Genomic DNA, 25309 nt, shown 5'->3' on the forward strand with positions numbered 1-25309 from the left:
TTTGTAAACTTTCTTATTGAACTTTGAAGGATACTTGGTTTGAAATGCTTTCCACTCTTACAGGTTATACAGTATCGTTTACTCTTCCAGGTTACACTGTATCGTTTACTCTTCCTGAGGTGAAGTTCTTTTTATTAACCAATGTTTCAATACAGGTATATCTCTCCTATTTGATCTGTCTTTGATCAAATGACTCAACAAGCTTATTCTTTAGCCTTAACCTAACTAAAGAAAACTGGCTATGTTTCTCCTTACAGCCTTGTTAGACTGTTTCTCCGCTTCCTTTTCTTTCTCTTATCTCCTCAACCTCTTTCTCCTTCTCTTCCTTCCCTCTTTCTCTTCCTTAATTAGATCAGAATCTTTTTATTCCTTTGTCTAAAATAATCCATCACTTTTTCCCAATTAGTTTCTTTCATGTTCATTCCTTTACTTCTTGATATTAAGAAAGTAAGTCTATCCATGTTCTTAATTTCCAAATTTTTTGTCAGTCTCTCATTTTCGTCCAGTATTTCCTTTTGTTTCCATCTTCTGGCATAGCAAATCCTTGCTGCCATTGTTATATGACACCGAAAAAAATATGGAAATGCAATAGGAATACCAGCACAAATTGTTGGAAGTGCAAGGAAAAAGAAGGGTCATCCTTTCATATCTGGTGGACCTGTAAAAAGGCAAAGGAATATTGGAAAGGGGTTCAAAAAGAATTACAAAAAATTTTAAAAATCAAAATTCCATGTTAAGGCAGAACTTTTCTTACTAGGGATGCATGAATTAAAAATAGAAAAAAATTCAGACAAAGTCCTCTGGAAGTTTCGAAGCAGAGGCTGGATGGCCATCTCTCAGGAGGGTTTTGATGGTGTCCTCCGTTATGACAGTTGTTTCTTTGTCCTTGTTGATGTGGAGATTGCCTGGTTTGCCTTCTCTGGAACACGCAACATATTCTTTAGGGGTCCATTTCCAATCTATGATACTATATCTCTGTGTGTGGATTATAACTATCTATATCTATGTAGTAATTTTATTGATTAGCCCTTAGGCCATATCACAATAAGAAACAGAACAACAAGGCCTGACAAGACCTGATCACACTCCACGTAGTAAGTTAAAATAAGACACATATAATAATACAGTAAATAAATATGGTAAGACATAATAAAACTGATAAACTGATCAAGCTGAGTATATACATCATATTTCATTATCACCCCTACAATTTACCCCAATCAGCCCTACATATGTGGTTCTCAGACGTATTGTTTTGCTTAAGTACAGTGCTGTTTTATATGTTATTTTTTGGTCTTGGCCACACATAAAATATGTTGTTCTGATGTGAGATTCCCAATACATTGTCCGTTTGATATATGGACCAAGGTGGAAGTCTCTCACCTTTTGATACAATTTGAATCAAATAATATGTGTGCTATATCCTCAATTTCAGGTGCCCCGCAGATACAACTCCGTTCATTATAAGGGATGCTGTTAAATCTCCCGTATCTAATCATTGTCTTGAGTGGTCCAGCATTTCTGTGTTCTCAAATAATATGCTGTGTTCATCAGGTGCTCTGCTATGGCTGACTTCTCTGGTTGACATAGTCTGCAGTGCCTTTCATGTTCCTTGATTCGTGTTTGGGCAATACTGCATTTGGTGATCCCTATGTAGACTTGTCCACAGCTGCATGGTACATGGTAGACTCCTGCAGAAGTGAGAGGATCCCTCTTGTCCTTTGCTGAACGTAGCATTTGTTGGATTTTCTTGGTGGGTCTGTAGATAGTTTGTGTGTTGTGTTTCTTCATCAGCTTCCCTATGCGGTCAGTGGTTCCCTTGATGTATGGCAAGAGCACCTTTCCTCTGGGTGCTTCAACCAGAGAAGTCAGCCATAGCAGAGCACCTGATGAACCAACCTGGACACAGCATATTATTTGAGAACAAAGAAATGCTGGACCACTCCAACAACCACCATGTCAGACTACACAGAGAAGCTATTGAAATCCACAAGCATGTGGACAATTTCAACAGAAAGGAGGAAACCATGAAAATGAACAAAATCTGGCTACCAGTATTTAAAAAACTCTAAAATTAGAACAGCACAACAACAGAGATGAAACAAACAAGGACATCTAATTACATCTCAACAAAAGATTGCTCCAGGCACTGCCAGGCTATCAAATACTAATCGAGGTGATCAGTTGAAACATTCACACCTAGCTCCAAAAGACAAGAGTCCTTTGTCCCACCTTGATCATTCCACAGATATATAAACCCTTTTTCCTAGTTCCAACAGACTTCACTACCTATGAGGATACTTGCCATAGATGCAAGCGAAACGTCAGGAGAAAATGCCTTTAGAACATGGCCATATAGCCCGAAAAAACCTACAACAACCCATTACTATTAGTACTTGTGGTTGTGGAATTTGTAAGAGTACCTCTTTGGCCACATTGTAGCTGCAATTTGAGAGGCTTTGGTAGTGTTCTTTCCAACGTAGTGCAATTGATTTTTTGTCCTTCAGAAGTTTGGTTCCATCTGATGAGCGTAGAGGCTGTATGCCATGGTTTCTTGGTCCATAGATGACATTTGTGGCTTTGAAAAATCCCTGAGCATCATGGGTATCTGCCAGGTTATATTTGTCGTGTCAGGGCAACCAGTCAATTATATTACATTTCTAACACAGCAAAGCAAACAAACAGACAAAATACAAAATTTGTGAATTTGGTAGTTGATTAAATGTCCTTTGACCAGTATCTGGCCACTTGGAGTGCTTCTGGTGTCGCTGCAAGAAGGTCCTCCATTGTGCATGTGGCAGGGCTCAGGGTGCATTGCAGCAAGTGGTCAGTGGTTTGCTCCTCTCCACATTCGCATGTTGAAGATTCCACTTTGTGGTCCCATTTCTGAAGGTTGGCTCTGCATCTTGTGGTGCCAGAGCGCAGTCTGTTCAGCGCCTTCCAAGTCGCCCAGTCCTCTGTGTGCCCAGGAGGGTCTCTCTCATTTGGTATCAGCCATTGGTTGAGGTTCTGGGTTTGAGCCTGCCACTTTTGGACTCTCGCTTGCTGAGGTGTTCCAGCGAGCGTCTCTGTAGATCTTAGAAAACTATGTCTAGATTTAAGTCGTTGATGTGCTGGCTGATACCCAAACAGGGGATGAGCTGGAGATGTCTCTGCCTTGGTCCTTTCACTATTGGCTGCTACTTCCCGGCGGATGTCAGGTGGTGCAATACCGGCTAAGCAGTGTAATTTCTCCAGTGGTGTAGGGCGCAGACATCCCGTGATAATGCAGCATGTCTCATTAAGAGCCACATCTACTGTTTTAGTGTTGTGAGATGTGTTCCACACTGGGCATGCGTACTCAGCAGCAGAGTAGCACAGTGCAAGGGCAGGTGTCTTCACTGTATCTGGTTGTGATCCCCAGGTTGTGCCAGTCAGCTTTTGTATGATATTGTTTCTAGCACCCACTTTTTGCTTGATGTTCAGGCATTGCTTCTTGTAGGTCAGAGCATGGTCCAGGTATTTGGGTGCGCTGCAATGCTCCAGTGGGATTCCTTCCCAGGTGATCTTCAGAGCTCGGGATGCTTCTCTGTTCTTGAGATGAAAGGCACATGTCAGTGTTTTAGATGGGTTGGGGATCAGCTGGTTTCCCCTGTAATAGGTAGTGAGAGCACCTAGAGCTTCGGAAAGCTTCTGTTCTACCATCTCAAAGCTCCCTGCTTGAGCAGTAATGGCACGATCATCAGCGTAGATGAAACTCTCTGTCCCTTTTGGCTGTGGCTGGTCATTTGTGTAGATGTTGAGCATGGATGGGGTAAGCACGCTCCCCTGAGGCAGGCCGTTCTTCTGTTTCCGCCATCTGCTTCTCTGGCCCTGGAATTCAACAAAAAAGCTCCTGTTTTGTAGCAGGTTTCCTATGAGGCGGGTGAGGTGGTAGTCCTTTGTGATATTATACATTTTTCTCAGGAGGAGGCGGTGGCTCACAGTATCATAGGCTGCTGACAGGTCTATGAAGACAGCTCCTGTGATCTGCTGCCTTTCAAAGCCATCTTCTATGTGTTGAGTCAGGTTCAACACTTGCGATGTGCAGCTTTTGCCTTTTCTGAAGCCAGCTTGCTGTGGGATCAGACAAGGGTCTATTTTTCCCGTAATTCTATGCAAAGAAGTCTCTCCAGAACTTTGTAGAGGTGGCACAACAGGGAGATTGGTCTTTCATTTTAATTATTGTATTGTTTTCAAGTGTTTTTTGCATTACAAATAAGATATGTGCAGTGTGCAAAGGAATTCATTCATGCTTTTTTCACATTATAATCTGGCCCTCCAACAGCTTGAGGGACTGTGACCTGGCCCTCTGTTTAAAATATTTGAGGACCCCTGGTATAGACATAGACATCTCTTTCTGTGTCTCTCTCTTGGAACCACCATTGGGAGTTGGAGCGCTGCCAGTGAGGCGTGAGCCCTAGAGAGGCGCCTGGTGATGGAGCCGGGAGGCGTGAGGGCGCCCCCTGTGGCCCGCCTTGCGCTTGCAACCAGGGTGCCGGTGGGCGGGGCGAGACTGAAGAGGGAGGAGGGAAGAGGGAGCCGTGGTCCTTTGCGCGGCCGCCTGGAAGGCTCCGAAGGGCGGCATGAGGAGGCCGGGGCGCGCGGGAGATGAGTATGTGCGGCTGCGCGGAGGGGGGAGGGGGCTCTGTCGGGTGGGCTGGGGGCGCTTATTGGGATTCCCTCGCCCGCTGCCTAGGCCGCTGTAGAATGCACGCAGCGTTACGTCACTCGGGAGTGCCACGGCTTCACACTGCGGCCGCCCTCTTTGCCTAGGGGCGCTGACAACCCCAAGATTCCATAGCAACCCACGCGGTGCCAAACCGCTTTAATTCTGCAGTGCGGGTGCGCTTAGTCTCCTTAACATGTCACAGCCCAGGAAGAGCATCAGAGAAGGCCTCCCATTTTATCATAGCCCCATGATTCCACTTTGAACTGCCCTAGCAACAAACTATGGAGTCCTGATATTCGAAGGCTCCCATCTATAGGTAAAGGTAAAGGTAGTCCCCTGACACGAAGTCCAGTCATGTCTGACTCTGGGGTGTGGTGCTCATCTCCATTTCTAAGCCGAAGAGCTCCAGCACCTGGGTAAGGTGCTGGAGCGGGTGGTCGCCTCCCAGCTCCAGAGTTTCCTAGACGACACCAACTACCTAGATCAGTCACAGTCTGGTTTCAGGCCTGGTCATGGCACCGAGACAGCCTTGGTCGCCTTGGTGGATGACCTCCGCAGAGAGCTGGACAGGGGGAGTGTGACTCTGCTGGTTCTCTTGGACATCTCAGCGGCTTTCGATACCATCGATCATGGTATCCTTCTGGGTCGTCTCTCCGGGATGGGCCTTGGGGGCACGGTTTTGTCGTGGCTCCAGTCCTTCCTGGAGGGACTAACTCAGATGGTGAAGCTGGGAGACGCCTGCTCTGACCCCTGGCCTTTGACCTGTGGGGTCCCGCAAGGCTCTATTTTGTCGCCCATGCTTTTTAACATCTACATGAAACCGCTGGGAGAGGTCATCCGGAGTTTTGGAGTTGGGTGCCATCTCTACGCGGATGACACACAACTCTACTACTCCTTTCCACCTAATTCCAAGGAGGCTTCTCAGGTGCTAGACGAGTGCCTGGCCGCTGTGTCGATCTGGATGAGGAAGAACAAGCTGAAGATCAATCCCGATAAGACAGAGGTCCTCCTGGTCGATCGTAAACCGGATCGGGGTATAGGGTGGTCACCTGTGTTGGACGGGGTTACACTCCCCCTAAAGCCACAGGTCCGCAGTTTGGGCGTCCTCCTGGATTCTTCGCTTACACTTGAGGCTCAGGTGTCGGCGGTATCCGGGAGGGCCTTTGCGCAACTGAGACTTGTGCGCCAACTGCGACCATACCTCGTGAAGGCTGATCTGGCCGGGGTGGTCCACGCCTTGGTCACCTCTAGAATGGACTACTGCAATGCGCTCTACGTGGGGCTGCCCTTGAAGACGGCTCGGAAACTTCAATTGGTCCAGCGGGCAGCAGCCAGGATGCTAACCGGGGCTCATTATCAAGAGAGGTCTACCTCTCTGTTTAAGGAGCTCCACTGGCTGCCATTCATTTTCCGAGCCCAATTCAAGGTGCAGGTGCTCACCTACAAAGCCCTAAACGGTTTGGGACCACCCTACTTGCGTGACCGCATCTCCATCTATGAACCCACACGCTCGCTCCGGTCATCTGGGGAGGCCCTACTCGTGATCCCACCCACATCGCAAGCGCGCTTGGTGGGGACACGGGATAGGGCCTTCTCTGTGGCGGCCCCCCGACTTTGGAACACCCTTCCAAAAGATCTCCGACAGGCCCCCACTCTAGCCGTTTTCAGAAGGAATTTAAAAATTTGGCTGTTCCGTTGTGCCTTCTCAGACTAGGAATCCCCACCCCAAGTCCTAGTAGCACCTTAGCATAACTAATCGTCGCTGTACACCGCACTTTTAATCCTACGTGCCTCCTGCCATTTCAGCACTTTTAACCCTTGTACCCCATTGCGCCGGCCAAACCAGTTTTTAATAATGTCTTCATGTACTGCCATTGTTGTTATTCTGCTTATTGTTTGATTTGCTTTGCTATTGTTGTGTTATGTTTTCTAGTGTATTGTGTTTTGAGGCTTCGGCCTGTGTAAGCCGCATCGAGTCCTTCGGGAGATGCTAGCGGGGTACAAATAAAGTTAATAATAATAATAATAATAATAATTGTCCGTAGATACCTCCAAGGTCATGTGGCCGGCATGACTGCATGGAGCTCCCATCTATACCTCCATATAATCCAGTTTCCTATCCTGGATTATCTGCTTTGAACTGTCAGTGCAGATCCAGATGACTATACTCCAGTTTGTACCCTAGCTGTCCCCTGCCAGGGGTTGCTGTGGCCCACTCTGTTGATCTGGAACAGTGGTTCTCAACCTGGGGGTCGGGATCCCTGAGGGGGTCGGAGGGGTCGCCAAAGACCATCAGAAAACACAGTATTTTCTGTTGGTCATGGGTATTCTGTGTGGGTAGTTTGGCCCAATTCTGTCATTGGTGGGGTTCAGAACGCTCCTTGATTGTAGGTGAACTATAAATCCCAGCAGCTACAACTCCCAAATGTCAAAGTCTATTTTCCCCAAACCCCATCAGTGTTCACATTTGGGCATATTGAGTATCCGTGCCAAGTTTGGTCCAGATCCATCATTGTTTGAGCCTACAGTGCTCTCTGGATGTAGGCGAACTACAACTCCCAAACACAAGGTCAATGCCTACCAAGCCCTTCCAGTATTTTCTGTTGATCATGGGAGTTTTCTGTGCCAACTTTGGTTCAATTCCATTGTTGGTGGGGTTCAGAATCCTCTTTGTTTACATGTTAACTGTAAATCCCAGCAACTACAACTCCCAAATGGCAAAATCAATCCTCCCGCCAACCCCACCAGTATTCAAATTTGGGCATACCGGGTATTTGTGCCATATTTCCTCCAGTGAATGAAAATAATCCTGCAGATCATTATTTACATGGCAATTCATAATTTTAGGGTTATGGTTGGGGGTCAACACAACATGAGGAACGGTATTAAGGGGTCGCGGCATTAGGAAGGTTGAGAACCACTGATCTGGAAAATAAAGTAATGAGGAAGTGTTGGTTTCTAATATATGTATTGTCTTTCTGCTTGTGGGTAAACAGTATTTCTTGCTGTTTCTTTGTCAATGTTGATGTGGAGATTGTCTGGTTTGCCCACCCTGGAAAATGCAACATATCATTATCCTTCTGCAGGGGTCCCTTTCAAATCTATGATACTGCATCTGTCATATTATGTGTGTGTGTGTGTGAATGGCTGGATGGCCCTTTGTCAAGAGGGCTTTGATTATGTTTGCTTGCCCTGGTGAAGGGAGTTGGACTGGATGGCCTTAAGGCAGCATTTCTCAACCTGGGAAGTCAAGACCCGGGGGGGGGGGGTCACCAGGAGGTGTCAGAAGGGTCACCAAAGACTACCAGAAAACACAGTATTTTAAGTCTACATAGGGACCACCAAACGCAGCATTGCCCAAACACGAATCAAGGAACATGAAAGGCACTACAGACTACTTCAACCAGAGAAGTCAGCCATAGCAGCCATAGCACCTGATGAACCAACCTGGACACAGCATATTATTTGAGAATACAGAAATGCTGGACCACTCCAACAACCACCATGTCAGACTACACAGAGAAGCCATTGAAATCCACAAGCATGTGGACAATTTCAACAGAAAGGAAGAGACCATGAAAATGAACAAAATTTGGCTACCAGTATTAAAAAAAACCTCTAAAATTACAACAGCAAAACAGCAGAGAGGAAACAACCAGGCACATCTTAACACCTCTCAACAGGGGGTTTTCCCAGGCTCAGCCAGGCCTTCAAATACTAATGAAAGTGATCAGTTGAAACATTCACACCTAGCTCCAGCAGGGAAGAGCTCCTTGCCCCACCCTAGCCATTCCACAGATATATAAACCCATTGTCCTAATTCCAACAGACCTCACTACCTCTGAGGATGCTTGCCACAGATGCAGGCGAAACGTCAGGAGAAGTGCCTCTGGAACATGGCCCTATAGCCCGAAAAAACCCACAAGAACCTAGTATTTCTTTCTGTTTCTTTGCCAGTGTTGATGTGGATATTGTCTGGTTTGCCTACCCTGGAACATGCAACATATAATTGTCCTTCTTTAGGAGTCCCTTTCAAATCTGTGATATTATATCTGTCATATACATATACTAGCGGTCCCCTGCCAGGCGTTGCTGTGGCCCAGTCTGGTGATCTGGAAAATAAAGTGATGAGAAAGTGTCGGTTTCTAATATATATAATGTCTCTATGGTTGTGGGTAAACAATATTTCTTGCTGTTTCTTTGCCAGTGTCGATGTGGAGATTGTCTGGTTTGCCTACTCTGGAACAGGCAACATCATTATCCTTCTGCAGGGGTCCCTTTCAAATCTATGATACTGCATCTGTCATATATGTGTGTGTGTGTGAATGGCTGGATGGCCCTTTGTCAAGAGGGCTTTGATTATGTTTTCTTGCCCTGGTGAAGGGAGTTGGACGGGATGGCCTTAAGGCAGCATTTCTCAACCTGGGAAGTCAAGACCCCCGGGGGGGGGGTCACCAGGGGGTGTCAGAAGAGTCACCAAAGACCACCAGAAAACACAGAGTTTTCTGTTGGTCATGGGGGTTCTGTGTGGGATGTTTGGCCCAATTCCATCATTGGTGAGGTTCAGAAAGCTCTTTGATTGTAGATGAACTATACATCCTAGTAACTACAACTCCCAAATGTCAAGATCTATTATCCCCGGACTCCACCAGTGTTCACATTTGGGCATATTGAGTATTCATGCCAAGTTTGGTCCAGATCCACCATTGCATGAGTCCACAGTGCTCTCTGGATATAGGTGAACTACAACTCCCAAACTCAAGGTCAATGCCCATCAAACCCTTCCAATGTTTTCCATTGGTCATGGGAGCCAAGTTTGGTTTAAATCCATCGCTGGTGGAGTTCGGAATGCTCTTTGATTATTAGTGAACTATAAATCCTAGCAACTACAACTCCCAAATTACAAAATCAATACTCGCCCAACCCCACTAGCATTCACATTTGGGTGTACTGGGTATTTGTGCCCAGTTTGGTCCAGTGAATGAAAATGCATCCTGCATATCAGATATTTACCTTATGATTTATAACAGTAGTAAAATGACTGTTATGAAGTAGCAATGAAAACAATATTATGATTGGGGGTCACCACAACATGGGGGACTGTATTAAGGGGTCACGCCATTAGGAAGGTGGAGAACCACTGATCTATACCTATGCCTGGATGGCTCTTTTTCAGGAGGGCTTTGGTTATGTTTTCTTGCCCTGGTAAAGGAAGTTGTGTCATGAATGACTTTTCAATTATTTTAAAGCATGGGTTCTTTTTATTGCAATTTCCAGTGTGAGAAGGTATATCAGATTACAGCAAACATTTAGACAAAGAATGACATTGGACATACAGATTCTATGCAACTACATTGGATTTGCAATTACATTGGTTGACTAACAAAGGGGAATTACATTTTCACTCAACATTCACATACATGTACACGCATTCATCCACATGCATCCACATGTTACCATATCCTTTTCTCCTTCCTTGGAGAAGCACCTGTTAGGCCAGACCCTGCTTTCCTGCAGCCTGCCAAACACATAGTTCCATAACTTCCATAAAGCCAAAATTTCAAAACGCTGAGATGCCAAAACTTCTTTCCCTAAGAACAATGCCAAGGACCAGATCTCTGTTTTCCAAATAGCAGAACCTGACTCCCTGCACAAAATCCAAGACTCTAAAAGCACACTTCTTCCTCTTCCCTTGAGAAAGAAGCCCCAAAGTGACCAGACTGCTCCCGTGCAAATCTGCCACTATCTGAATATACCATCTCTCTCCTTCCATGGAGCAGAGCATGGTGGGTGGAACAGACTCCTCAGTCTGCCACGATATGAGCATTATTAGGCTGAGTCTTTTATAGGAAAATTCTGTTGATGTAGTCCCAAAGTTGTAAATTAATGATAGACATCTTCCATCCTGGATCCATCCCAGTTTCCTGGCCAGATGTTGATCTTCTTGATTGGTGTTGATCTTATGTTGACTTCCTTCTTAACATAAGGAAGGTTGCAAACATTTCCTTTATCACTGTCCTGTTCTTATCAGAGTTTACTCTTCAGATCTCATTAATAGATTTTAATCACAAAGCAGCAAGCAGGTAGATAGTCATTGCAGGCCTTAATATTATACTGGTGTTTCCAAAATTATTAGCTCCATCCATACATCCTTCCATTCTTCCATTCATTCCCACACATCATTATTAAATTCACATTTCTCAAATTTGCACATTGAATTTCTTATTACAGTTGGACTGGATGGCCTTAAGGCACCATTTCTCAACCTGGGGGTTGGGTCCCCTGCGGAGGACATAAAGGGGTGTTAGAGAGGTCGCCAAAGATCATCAGAAAGCACACTATTTTCTGTTGGTCATGGGGGTTCTGTGTGGAAAGTTTGATTCAATTCTATCGTTAGTGGGGTTCAGAATGCTCTTTGATTGTAGGTGAACTATAAATCCCATAGACTACAACTTCCAAATGCCAAGGTCTACTTCCCCCAAACTCCATCTGTGTTCATATTTGGGCATATGGAATATTCATGCCAAGTTTGGCCCAGATCCATCATTGTTTCAGTCCACAGTGCTCTCTAGATGTAGGTGAGCTACAACTCACAAGCTCAAGGTCAATGCCCACCAAACCCTTCTAGTGTTTTCTGTTGGTCATGGGAGTCCTGTGTGCCTAGTTTAGTTCAATTCCATCATTGGTGGAGTTCAGAATGCTCTTTGATTGTAGGTGAACTATAAATCCCAGCAACTACAACTCCCAAATGACAAAATCATTTTTTTTTTGAGTGATGGTCACTCCTTGGGTTAGTAGGTGCCTTGTAGCCAAATTTGGCGGCAATTTGTCTAGTGGTTTTGCGTTACGTTAATCCCACAAACGAACATTACATTTTTATTTATATAGATTTATATACTGTCCCTCTCAGCCTGCAGGCGACTCAGGGCAGTTTACAGTCAGCACCAAGACCAAAAACTACAATTAAAATATTAATATAAATATCAAACAAGTAAAAACAATCAATATCAATAAAAACATATATCATTAGAGTCTCCTTGTTAGAAACAGTGTCCAGTCACGTTGTCCAGTTGTTCAATTTTCTTATGATGTCATTGTCTGAGATCTTGTGGGTAGTGAAGACTTTGTGGTTTGTTGTTTTGGTTGAAATTCTTTGGCCTGATCCAAACTATTATTTCTGATTTCTGTATTTAGGGATCACATGTGAATAACCCATTTCAAAACCCCTCACCAGCCAAGGAAACTCAAGAGCTGTAGTATTCTTGGACAGTCGCTGGTTCCAGACGCTCTGGGGGAGCCATGAGACTAGCAGGTGAGTTGGGGACCCCAAAGGCATAAGAGATATTGGTTACACAGCCAGAGTGTCACTGCCACTTGATGCCCACCCGGCCCTTAGGAGCCCTTTAAGCTCTGGGATAACAAGAGGGAGATGGAACAGCTGGGGAGATGAAGCAGCTGGCATTTAGCCTTCCTGGGCTTTGCTAGTAGGATTGCAAGCAAAACCTCGCTTTTCTTCATCCTCTCAGGTCCGCTCCGTGTCGTTGTGATCGTCTTGACAGCTGGACTGACCTGGATCCTTGTCAGTATCATGTTGGGCACCCAAAGTGGTTTCTCACGGCTGCAGCAGCTTCTCAGCAGTAAGAGACAAAGCATTTGGGATCTAGAACAATGGGTGATGGGAAGGGTGGGCAGCAATCACGGGTATGTCATTGTGATTGCACCTATTGTAATTTTATATTGTTATGTATTTACATGTTTTATGTCATTATGATGTTGTTTATTGTTTGCGTTTTCGGTTGTGTTTTGGTTTTATTTTATTGTAATTTGTTGTTTGGGCTTGGCCACATGTAAGCCGCTCTGAGTCCCCATTGAGGAGATGGTGGTGGGGTATAAATAAAGATTATTATTATTATTATTATTATTATTATTATTATTATTATTATTGTGCAGCTTTATCAGCCCTCTTACGGACTATGCTGGGTAGGGCTGTTGAAAACGGCACTTGGGGGACCACATATTCACCACCTCTAGTTTAAAGCAATTTATTTATTATTTATTTATGGTGGCGCAGTGGGTTAAACCCCTGTGCCGGCAGGACTGAAGACCGACAGGTCACAGGTTCGAATCCAGGGAGAGGCAGATGAGCTCCCTCTATCAGCTCCAGCTCCTCATGCGGGGACATGAGAGAAGCCTCCCACAAGGATGATTAAAAAAATCAAATCATCCAGGCGTCCCCTGGACAACGTCCTTGCAGACGGCCAATTCTCTCACACTAGGAGTCACTCTTGACACGACAAAAAAAATTTTTTTAAATTATATATCGCATTTCTCAGCCCTTGGGCGACTCAAAGCGGTTAACAATAGCAAAATTCAATGCTCAACATCATAAAAAGAGTTAAAAACAGTTAAAAACAATGATATAATAAACAATCAGTTAAACATAACTATAACATCTCTTTAGTGTCTCATAGGTAGAATCAAGATCCAATCTCATAATCCGTTGTTCCATGTTCCTATATTCGATACACTAGTATTGTCATTCTAGTCCATGTCCTTTAAACTCTTCAAACATCAACTGTCCGAAGGCCTGGTCCCAAAGCCATTATTTTAATTTCTTTCTGAAAGCCAGGAGGGAGGGAGCAGATCTTACCTCATTTGGGAGTGTGTTCCATAGGCGAGGGGCCACCACAGAAAAGACCCTGTCTCTCGTCCCCACCAGACGCATTTGCGCAATTGACAGGAGCGAGAGCAGGGCCTCCCTGGATGATCTTAGATTACGAGATGGGACGTAGGGGTGGATGCGTTTGGACAAGTAAGCTGGGCCAGAACCGTATAGAGCTTTATAGGTCAAAACCAGCACTTTGAATTGGGCTCAGAGATGGACTGGCAGCCAGTTGAGCTGGCACAACGGGGGGTGGTATGCTCCCTGTATGTCGCCCCAGTTAAGTGATCTGGCTGCCGCCTGTTGGACTAGCTGAAGTTTCCGAACCGTCTTCAAAGGCAGCCCCACGTAGAGCGCGTTGCAGTAATCTATTTGGGATGTAAGAAGCCATATGAAGTTCATGTCAGAGGGAATTATTTATTTCCACTGCTAAATTTTGGTGGAACACAAGGCGCGCAAAAAGCTGGCCATCCTCAACCTAAATGCAAATCAAGGCCTGCCCCCCCCCCCTCAAAAAACCCCAGGTATTTCAGAAATATTAATTTTGCAATAAAATCTTCACTCTAAAGATTTTTGGATATTTTGATTTCTTGCTTGAGATGTTCTTAATTCAGTGTTTCTCGGTCTATCTGATCTGTGGCAACCAGAATTCATTTTTCCCCCGTGTGCCAAGGAGCAGCAATATAGTGTCCATTGGTTATAGTTTTTCCTTTTTTTCCTGGAAATTTGCCAGGATTTGACAGGCAGCGATTCAGAGATGACTGCTTTGAAACACATTGCTGTCATCTACAGTACTTTCTGTGCAAAATAATGTCCCCATGCAGCATATTAAATATATTATATTTATATTAAATACTAGCTGCACCTGCCACGCGTTGCTGTGGCCAACCGTCCCTCCCTCTTTCTTTCCTTATTTCCCTCCTTCCTTTGCTCCCTCTTTCCTTCCTTCCTTCCTTCCTTCCTTCCTTCCTTCCTTTTTTCTTTCCTTCTCTCCTTCCTTCCTTCTCTACCTTTCCTTTCTTCCCCCCTTTTCTTTATCTCTTCTCTCTCATTTCTTCCTTCCCTCCTTCCTGTTTTTTGCTTCCATCCTCTTTTTCCTTCCTCTTTCTCTCCTTTCCCTCCTTCCTCCACTCCCTCTTCCTTCCTTCCTTCCTTTTTTCTTTCCTTCTCTACCTTTCCTTCTTTCCCCCTTTTTCTTTATCTCTTTTTTCTCTCATTTCTTCCTTCCTTTTTGCTTCCACCCTTTCTTCTCTCTTTCCTTTGCTCCCTCTTTCTCTCCTTCTTTCCCTCCTTCCTTCACTCCCTCTTTCCTTCCTTCCCTTTTTTCCTTCTCTCCTTCCTTCCTTCTCTACCTCTTTCCTTCCTTCCCCCTTTTTTCTTTTCCTTCCCCTTTTTCTCCTTTCTTCCTTCCCTACCTCTTTCCTTCCTTCTCTCTTTCCTTCTTTCTCCCCTTCTTTCCCTCCCTCTTCCCTTTTTTCTGTATCATCATTTAGCTTTTTGTCATTTAGCTTTTTGGGGTTTATAAGTGCTTTTCGCTGTTTGGGGGTGTGTCTTATGAGTGATGGTCACTCGTTGGCCTGTTAGGGGTATAGTGTCCTAATTTTGTTCAGTTCGTCCTGTGGTTTTTGAGTTATGTTAATCCCACAAACAAACATTACATTTTTATTTATATAGATAGATAGAAATCATTGTTTTCCTCACCTAGGAATATCTTAGGATTGTTGTGTTTTAAGACAGAACAGGCGATTTTTCTCAGTGAAGCGTAACCTAGCAAAATGAATAACTCAGACTAGTGAGCCAAACTGCCTGCCTTTGGGTTTTTTAAATATGACAAAATGTTTTTCACTTCATCCTTTTTGAATTTCTGAACCCAAGCTAATCTAACTAAAACCCTTCAAGATGAATCTCTTGGCATCTGCTCTGTTGATCATCTTAAGAGGCAAAAGTGACTTTTGGCCATGGCACTTATCAGTTACTCCATTATTAAGGTGATAATGCCAGGCATAATAACAATAATAATAATAATAATAATAATATTTATTTATACCCCACCACCATCTCCCCAATGGGGACTCGGAGTGGCTTATATGGGGCCAAGCCCGGACAACATATGACATCAAAATAAAACTGAAACATAAACAACAAGCAACATCATCAAAATTACATTAAAAAACATATTAATACAGTAACGAAATAACATTACAATAATCACAGTCGCAGTAACAGTGGACGGGCCCCATTTGCAGGATAAAATGTTTAAAAACTCTAATGAGATAAAAATAGGAGTAAGTTATGTGCAGGGATCTCATAAAGACACACAGGGTTGTGAAACTAAATTTCCCATTTGCGGGGGGGGGGGGGGGGCTGTACTCCAGTGCCAGAAGCATTGAGGGGAGCAATAGTATCATGTTGTGCACCTATTCGCCAAAGGCGCAGCATAAGAGCCAGGTTTTAAGGTCCTTTTTAAACGTTTTTAGTGTAGGGACTTTCCTGATCTCTCCAGGTAATGAGTTCCAGAGTCGGGGAGCCACAGAGGAGAAGGCTCTCTCCATTGTGCCCCCAAGACAAGCTTGTGAGATTGGTGGGGGCAAAAGGAGGGCCTCCCCCGAAGATTGGTTTATTTATTTGTCGTGTCAGGGCAACCAGTCAATTATATTACATTTCTAACAGAACAAAGCAAACAAACACACAGACAAAATACAAAATTTGTGAGTTTGGTAGTTATTAAATGTCCTTTGACCAGTAGCTGGCCACTTGGAGTGCTTCTGGTGTTGCTGCAAGAAGGTCCTCCATTGTGCATGTGGCTGGGCTCAGGTTGCATTGCAGCAGGTGGTCTGTGGTTTCCTCCTCTCCACACTCGCATGTCGAGGATTCCACTTTATGGCCCCATTTTTTAAGATTGGCTCTGCATCTCGTGGTGCCAGAGCGCAGTCTGTTCAGCGCCTTCCAAGTCGCCCAGTCCTCTGTGTGCCCAGGGGGGAGTCTCTCATTTGGTATCAGCCATTGGTTGAGGTTCTGGGTTTGAGCCTGCCACTTTTGGACTCTCGCTTGCTGAGGTGTTCCAGCGAGTGTCTCTGTAGATCTTAGAAAACTATTTCTAGATTTAAGTCGTTGACGTGCTGACTGATACCCAAACAGGGGATGAGCTGGAGATGTCACTGCCTTGGTCCTTTCACTATTGGGTGCTACTTCCCGACGGATGTCAGGTGGTGGAATACCCGCTAAGCAGTGTAATCTCTCCAGTGGTGTAGGGCGCAGACACCCCGTGATAATGCGGCATGTCTCATTAAGAGCCACATCCACTGTTTTAGTGTGGTGAGATGTGTTCCACACTGGGCATGCATACTCAGCAACAGAGTAGCACAGCGCAAGGGCAGATGTCTTCACTGTGTCTGGCTGTGATCCCCAGGTTGTTCCAGCCAGCTTTCGTATGATACTGTTTCTAGCACCCACTTTTTGCTTGATGTTCAGGCAGTGCTTCTTGTGGGTCAGAGCACGGTCCAGAGTGACCCCAGGTATTTGGGTGTGCTGCAGTGCTCCAGTGGGATTCCTTCCCAGGTGATCCTCAGAGCTCGGGATGCTTGTCTGTTCTTAAGGTGAAAGGCACATGTCTGTGTTTTAAATGGGTTGGGGATCAGCTGGTTTCCCCTGTAATAGGCAGTAAGAGCACCTAGAGCTTCGGAGAGCTTCTGTTTTACCATCTCAAAGCTCCCTGCTTAAGCAGTAATGGCACGATCATCAGCATAGATGAAACTCTCTGTCCCTTCTGGCAGTGGCTGGTCATTTGTGTAAATGTTGAACATGGATGGAGCAAGCACGCTCCCCTGAGGCAGGCCATTCTTCTGTTTCCGCCATCTGCTTCTCTGGCCCTGGAACTCAACAAAAAAGCTCCTGTTTTGTAGCAGGTTTCCTATGAGGCGGGTGAGGTGGTAGTCCTTTGTGATATTATACATTTTTCTCAGGAGGAGGCGGTGGTTCACAGTATCATAGGCTGCTGACAGGTCTATGAAGACAGCTCCTGTGATCTGCTGCCTTTCAAAGCCATCTTCTATGTGCTGAGTCAGGTTCAACACTTGCAATGTGCAGTTTTTGCCTTTCCTGAAGCCAGCTTGCTGTGGGATCAGACATGGGTCTATTTTTTCCCATAATTCTATGCAAAATAAGCTTCTCCAGAACTTTGTAGAGGTGGCACAACAGGGAGATTGGTCTGTAGCTTTTTGGGTCATTACCGTCTTTGCTTGGTTTCAAATTCCTCCAGATTTTGGGGATCTGACAGGATGCAGTGCAGTTGTTCATCAGCTTCAGCAGGCAGCGCCTTGCTTTTGGACCAAAGTTCTTGATTTGTTCCATCCGTAGATCATCAAGGCCAGCTGCTTTGCCATTCTTACATTGGTTCATTGGGAGAGCTTAGATTAGTTCATAGAGAGAGATACGGTCACAAAGTCATAGTCAATTGTTTGCAGCCAGATCTTGCTAATATTTTATTTCTCTGTTCTGTTCCAGGTCCTGAGAATTCTCCCACTTCAGGTAAATGATTTATGCTGATTTCTCCAGGGTTTAGAGTAGTTTTACCCAGCGAAAGGCAATCCAATTTGACTTGGATTACAACGCTTTATCATCCTCAGTTTGCACAGGCTTTAACTTTTCATATTGTACATGCATGTGTGCATGCCTAACATATAGGCCAGCCACTCTCAACCTAGTGTTCTATAGATGTGTTTGGACTGCAGCTCCCATCATTTTAGGCCAGTATAGTGTGCTACGTGGAGTTGGTAGTAGATACTATATATTCCAGTTTAGGACGACAGGAAGCGTAGGTGGGCATATGTGTTTCCCACATGGATTTACACCTACAGTTTGGAGAAATTACATTTTTAGATAACAGTTCCCAAAATTGTGCTGCCCAGAAAATGTCATTCTTGGCATTGTTGTCCAGAGGCAACGTTTCCAAGCTCTGCTTTAACCTTGCAGTTCTGGGGCTTTGATGTTTTGAAAGCGATGTTGAACAGGGCCGAGACATTCTTTTACATTTCCACAGCAGAACAAAGCAGAGTCAGACTGCTTGTTTTGCAGGTAATGCTTGCTCCTGTAGATCAGGGAACGGCAAGGGAGATAACAAAGGAAAGAGGCTCAGCAAGGAATTGGCCAGAGGGGATACCGTATATACTCGAGTATAAGCCGACCCGAATATAAGCCAAGAACCTAATTTTACCACAAAAAACTGGGAAAATGTATTGACTCGAGTATAAGCCGAGGGTGGGAAATGCAGCAGCTACTGGTAAATTTCAAAATAAAAATAGATATCAATAAAATAAAATTAATTGAGGCGTTAGTAGGTTAAATGTTTTCGAATCTATATAAATAAAAATGTAATGTTCGTTTGTGGGATTAACAGAACTCAAAAACCACTGGACGAATTGACACCAAATTTGGACACAAGACACCTAACAACCAAATGTATGTCCTTCACTAAAAAAAAATGGCTTTGTCATTTGGGAGTTGTAGTTGCTGGGATTTATAGTTCACCTACAATCAAAGAACATTCTGAACCCCACCAATGATGGAATTGAACCAAACTTGGTACACAGTTCTCTCATCACCAACAGAAAAAACTGGAAGGGTTTGGTGGGCAGTGTCCTTTGGTTTTGGAGTTGTAGTTCACCTACATCCAATGATGACTGTGGACTCAAACAATGATGAATCGGGACCAAACCCTACACTAATACTCAATATGCCCAAATATGAACACTGGTGGAGTTTGGGAGAAAAAAATGGTTTTGTCATTTGGGAGTTGTAGTTGCTGGGATTTATAGTTCACCTACAATCAAAGAGCATTCTGAACCCCACCAACGATAGAACTGAACCAAACTTGGCACACAGTTCTCCCATGACCAACAGAAAACACTGGAAGGGTTTGGTGGGCAGTGTCCTTTGGTTTTGGAGTTTGTAGTTCACCTACATCCAGAGAGAACTTTGGACTCAAACAATGACGGATCTGGACCAAACTTGGAACGAATACGCCATATGCCCAAATATAAACACAGATGGAGTTTGGGGGAAGTAGACCTTGGCATTTGGGAGTTGTAGTTGCTGGGATTTATAGTTCACCTACAATCAAAGAGCATTCTGAACTCCACCAATGATGGAATTCAACCAAACATGGCATACAGGACTTCCATGACCAACAGAACACACTGGAAGGGTGTTTGGACTGCAGCTCCCATCATTTTAGGCCAGTATAGTGCGCTACGTGGAGTTGGTAGTAGATACTATATATTCCAGGTTAGGAGGAATTGACCTTGAGTTTGGGAGTTGTAGTTCACCTACATCCAGAGAGCACTGTGGACTCAAACAATGATGGATCTGGACCAAACTTGACACAATAATTCCATATGCCTAAATATGAACACAGATGGAGTTTGGAGGAAATAGACCTTGACATTTGGGATTCGTAGTTACTGGGATTTATAGTTCACTACAATTAAAGAGCATTTTGAAACCCACAAACGACAGAAATGGGGCAAACTTCCCACACAGAACACCCATGACCAACAGAAAATACTTCAGGCCATCCAGTCCAACTCTCTTCACCAGGGCAAGAAAATGTAATCAGAGCCCTCCTGACGAAGAGCCATCCAGCCATAGATAGATATAGATAGATAGATACATAGATAGATATGATTCACACACAGAGAGATATAGTATCATAGATTTGAAAGAGACCCCTAAAGGAGGACAATAATACGTTGCATGTTCCAGGGTGAGCAAACCAGACACTCTCCACATCAACACTGACAAAGAAACAGCAAGAAATACTATTTATCCACAAGTATAAAGAAATTACATATATTAGAAACCAACACTTTCTCATTACTTTATTTTCCAGATCACCCGACTAGGCCACAGCAACGCGTGGCAGGGGACAGCTAGTTATTATTAAATTTATTATTTTACTCTATTTATTGTTATTATTACACTTATTATTTTACTCTGATATTATTACATGTATTATTTTACTTTATTATTATTATTATTATTATTACATTATTTTACTCTATTCTTATCAGAAGGATACGTAAGCACATTGAAGAAAGTTAGAATAATGGACAGTCTTATCTTACGTAAATATCCAGAAACATTTAACCTACTGATCCCTCAATTAATATAATTTTATTGGTACCTATTTATTTTGAAATTTATCAAAAATTTTCCACCCTCGACTTATACTCGGGTCAATACGTTTTCCCAGTTTTTTGCGGTAAAATTAGGTTCTCGGCTTATATTCGGGTCGGCTTATACTCGAGTACATACGGTATATATATACAAAAATATATACACACACAAAGCACATATACATAGACTGGGCCACAGCAACGCGTGGCAGGGGACGGCTAGTTTTTAATATTTCTGACACCCAGGACTCCACTTTTAAATGCTTAAGGATTCTTGAAGTTGTAGTCCAGCAACATTTGGGGACTGCCATTTGGGGACACTATTGTAGCAGAACATTGCAAGTGTAGATGGAAGGCCAGTGTTCATCCCCTCTTCCCCATTCACCTGTATGACTTGACTGTTCTAGCTTTCTGTCTCTTTTGCCATGCCTAGAGTTTGCCCATCATCACCATTTGACAAGTATCATCAGTATTCTTGATCAGATCAGAGTGGTACCGGCAAGAAGTAATTCAGGCAACAACATTAGGCGTCGCAGTGAGTTCAGATGAGTTGAAGTGGGTGGAGGGAACAAATAGGACCAGTGCCAGCTTTATGCACAAATGTACAGAGTTACAGTTTGGAGCCTCAAGTTATGAGAGACTTCTTAGTACTACTTCGAGAAATTAAATTCCAAGGGTTTTTTTGTAATTGCTAGAATAATAATACTCTTAAAATAATAATAATCCTTATGTGTAAGATTATTATTATTATTATTTTTAAAGTGTTATTATTCTACCAGTGGAGCCCCCGGTGGCGCAGTGGGTTAAACCCCACTGACAGGTCGCAGGTTCGAATCCGGGGAGAGGCGGATGAGCTCCCTCTATCAGCTCCAGCTCTTCATGCGGGGACACGAGAGAAGCCTCCCACAAGGATGATAAAAACATCAAATCATCCGGGCGTCCCCTGGGCAACGTCCTTGCAGACGGCCAATTCTCTCACACCAGAAGTGACTTGCTCCTGACACGACAAAAAAATAATAATAATATTACTACTACTACTACTATTATTACAAAGGCTGGCTGGCTATCTGTTGGAGGTGCTTTGATTGTACTTTTCCTGCATGGCAGAAGGGGGTTGGATTGGATAGCCCCTGGGCTCTTTCACTGAAATACAGTTTCTCAAGTCGCTCCTGACACGACCAAATTCTACCAATGACAAAAAACTTTGGAATTTAATTTCTAAAAGTTGTACTAAGAAGTCTCTCATAATTTGATATTAATAATCCTTATGTGTAAGAGAAACCCCCGGTGTTGCAGTGGGTTAAAGCACTGAGCTGCTGACTTGTTGACTAAAAGGTGGCAGGTTCGAATCCAGGGAGCGGCGTGAGCTTCCTCTATCATCCCCAGCCGCTGCCAACCTAGCAGTTCGAAAACATGCAAATGTGAGTAGATCAATAGGTACCGTTCCGGTGGGAAGGTAAGGGCGCGCCATGCAGTCATGCTGGCCACATGACCTTGGAAGTGTCTACGGACAACGCGGGCTCTTGGGCTTAGAAATGGAGATGAGCACCACACTCCAGAGTCGGACACGTCTGGGCTTCATGTCAGGGGAAAACCTTTACCTTTTACCTATGTGTAAGAGATATAGGTTAAGACAGAGGCTGGAATTATAGGGCCTGCCAGATGGCTGTGCAACTCCTAGCATCCTTCACCCTTCGCTGTGGTGGAGTTATAGTTCCAGGGTCTCAGCACTGGGTTACCTACTTTGAAGAACCGTTGCCAGTAAGGCTAGATAGTTTTAGCTTAGATCAGGCCTGTACAAACTGTGGTCTTCAGCTTCAGCTCCCAAAATTCCTAGTAATTGGAGACGCTGGCTAGGGCTTCTGGGAGTTGGAGGCCCAAACATCTGGAGGACTACAATTTCTTTTTTGGACAATATTCAGATTCTTCAAACTAGTGTCGCACACTGACTACACTGCTTTGGAACATCTGTGAGTTGTTGTCCCTAAAAGTAAATTGACTCGACCGGCGGTTCTTAAATGTGCTCCACAGAACCCAAAGGGCTCCGTGAAGGATACCAAGGGTCTCTGTACTGCCCCCTCCTCCCCCCAGCACGCATGGCAACATGCAGCTGTTGGCGGCCCATTTGTGTGTGCTGCCACCAGTGCAGTTGAAGGGTGGCACGCGCGCTATGGTGGCTCATCTGCCAGAGTCTTCGGCCTGCCTGCCTGCCTCACAGAAGCTCTTCCTGAAATCCAAGCTCTCAATGAGGCACCAGGACTAGGCCGAACTCGCCCATGCCACCACCACCTCCAAAACCTGGGCACCCCTCTTCAGAGCTGGGGCAAGAAGCGTCACTTCCAGCTACTGATGGAGAAACTCAAGGGTGAGAAGGAATGGCAGCTGAAGCTGGCCAGGAGTCTCGGCGGTGGCAAGATATCGACCCTGGTCCTTGCCCGTGCTGTTAGGATGCAGCTCCAGGAGGAGGATGAAGAGGCCAGGGCGCGAGGCGTAGAAAGAGGTGGGAAGGGGAAGAAGTGGGGCCAGCACAGGAAAAGGCCCTGCAGGCAGCAGCAGAGGCCCCGAGGGGCCAAAGGCAGGAAGGCTGTGGGAGGAGGAGGAAAGGGGGGGAGAAAGAAGTGAACCCCCCAGCCGTTACCTAAGTCAGGAAGGAAGGGGGCAGTTCTCTCTCCTTTATGTACAGTTCTCTCTCCTTCCTCTCTTTGGAAGCTTTTAAATAGAGGCTGGATGGCCATCTGTCAGGGGTGATTTGAATGCAATATTCCTGCTTCTTGGCAGGGGGTTGGACTGGATGGCCCATGAGGTCTCTTCCAACTCTATGATTCTATGATTCTACACCGCTATCTGGGATTGTGGCTATTTCCTTTTGCTCCCAAAATAAGAAAATGTGGTCTTGGTTTTCAGATCAGAATAAAGACATTTGGCCTGGACTTGGTTGTTATTACTACTACTACTACTACTACTATTATTATTACTATTATTATTACTATTATTATTATTGGTTATTATTATTATTACTGTGGAGCCCCCGGTGGCGCAGTGGGTTAAACCCCTGTGCCGGCAGGACTGAAGACCGACAGGTCGCAGGTTCGAATCCGGGGAGAGGTGGATGAGCTCCCTCTATCAGCTCCAGCTCTTCATGCGGGGACATGAGAGAAGCCTCCCACAAGGATGATAAAAACATCAAATCATCCAGGCGTCCCCTGGGCAACGTCCTTGCAGACAGCCAATTCTCTCACACCAGAAGCAACTTGCTCCTGACACAACAAAAAAAAATTATTACTACTACTACTACTATTATTACAAAGGCTGGCTGGCTATCTGTTGGAGGTGCTTTGATTGTACTTTTCCTGCATGGCAGAAGGGGGTTGGATTGGATAGCCCCTGGGCTCTTTCACTGAAATACTGTTAAGTTTATGTTGCTTAAAATTGTTTTTCATTTTAAATACTGCATTGTATTGTCCTTTCTTTCTTTCTTTCTTTCTTTCTTTCTTTCTTTCTTTCGCACTACAAACGAGATACATGCAGTGCACATAGGAATTTGTTTGTCCATGCCTGATATGTATGTATGCATGTATGTATACATTATATATAATATATAATATAATATATAATATATACACATTTCTTGGGGTCCCACAAGAAACTTTTGCTTCAAAAAGGGCTCCACGGATGAAAAAAATTGAGAACCCCTGTACGAAACTAAACTAAGGGTTGGCCACCGTGTAAGGCAACTTCTTCCAAATGTTCATCTCGGACCAGTGGGACCAGTGCTTTTCAGCTCTCTGGAAATGGTCTCTTTTATCCTGAAGAGGACTTAGTTTAATGCAGCTTTCTCCATCAAAGTAACTATCTGGAGGTTTTTGACTGCCACTTGGCCTGGAGATAGTGAGATATTTATTTATTTATTTATTTATTTACGACATTTATATGCCACCTTTCTCACCCCGAAGGGGACTCAGAGTGACTCACAAGAGAGAGAGAGAGAGAGACTCAGTATTATCTATATAAATAAAAATGTAATGTTCGTTTGTGATACCATCATAACTCAAAAACCACTGGGGGAATTGACACCAAATTTGGACACAAGACACCTAACAGTCAAATTTATGTCCTCCACTCAAAAAACCCCCCAAAGAAACAGCAGAAACCCCAAAAATCCACACAAGGGAAGAGCAGCCATTACAATATTAAATGGAAGGGACAGTCAAGAAGTAACAAGAGAAGGAGGGAATAATAGGAGGAAGGAAGGAGAGAAGCAGGGAGGGAAAGAAGGAAAGAAAGAAAGATAGAGAAGTAAGGAAGGAAAGAAGGAAATAAAAAAGTGAAAGGAAAAAAGAGAGGGAGAGAGGGAGGGAGGGAGGGAGGGAAGGAAGGAAGGAAGGATGTAACCAAAGAGCAAAGAAAGGGAGGAAAGAAACAGGTAGAGATGGAAGAAAGATGAGAGATAGGGAAAGAAAAAGAGGAAAGGAAGGAAAGAGGAAAGGAAGGAGAGAAAGAGGGAGGGAAAGTTGGCCACAGCAACGCGTGGTGGGTACAGCTAGTATATTACTATAATGTATAATAATAATAATAATAATAATCATCTTTATTTATACCCCCCCACCATCTCAGGACTCAGGGCAGCTTACATAAGGCCAAGCCCGGACAACATATTACAGCAAAATAAAACCAAAACATAAACAACAAGCAACAGCATCAAAATTACTATCCCATTATATTGTAATATTATTTGTAATATAAAATATATAATTATAATATCATACTATTTCAGTATTATATTTT

The 25309-nt window shown here is 44.2% G+C and overlaps 1 protein-coding gene across 2 annotated transcripts in view; it reads left to right on the forward strand.

The window, feature by feature from the left end:
• The first annotated feature begins 4524 nt into the window (after nucleotides 1-4524).
• FAM3A (FAM3 metabolism regulating signaling molecule A) overlaps nucleotides 4525-25309 on the forward strand; it is a 35033-nt gene continuing 14248 nt past the window's right edge. The window contains exons 1-5 of one of the 2 annotated variants that reach the window (XM_067464169.1): nucleotides 4525-4633; nucleotides 11885-12002; nucleotides 12217-12327; nucleotides 17856-17879; nucleotides 20958-21059. In XM_067464169.1, coding sequence (XP_067320270.1) covers nucleotides 11990-12002; nucleotides 12217-12327; nucleotides 17856-17879; nucleotides 20958-21059 — 250 coding nt within the window. In that variant the 5' untranslated portion in view covers nucleotides 4525-4633; nucleotides 11885-11989. The remainder of the gene's footprint in view (nucleotides 4634-11884; nucleotides 12003-12216; nucleotides 12328-17855; nucleotides 17880-20957; nucleotides 21060-25309) is intronic. The other variant, XM_067464170.1, reaches the window with a different exon arrangement.

Source organism: Anolis sagrei, chromosome 2, assembly GCF_037176765.1.
Source record: "Anolis sagrei isolate rAnoSag1 chromosome 2, rAnoSag1.mat, whole genome shotgun sequence".
Taxonomy (NCBI): Eukaryota; Metazoa; Chordata; class Lepidosauria; order Squamata; family Dactyloidae; genus Anolis; species Anolis sagrei.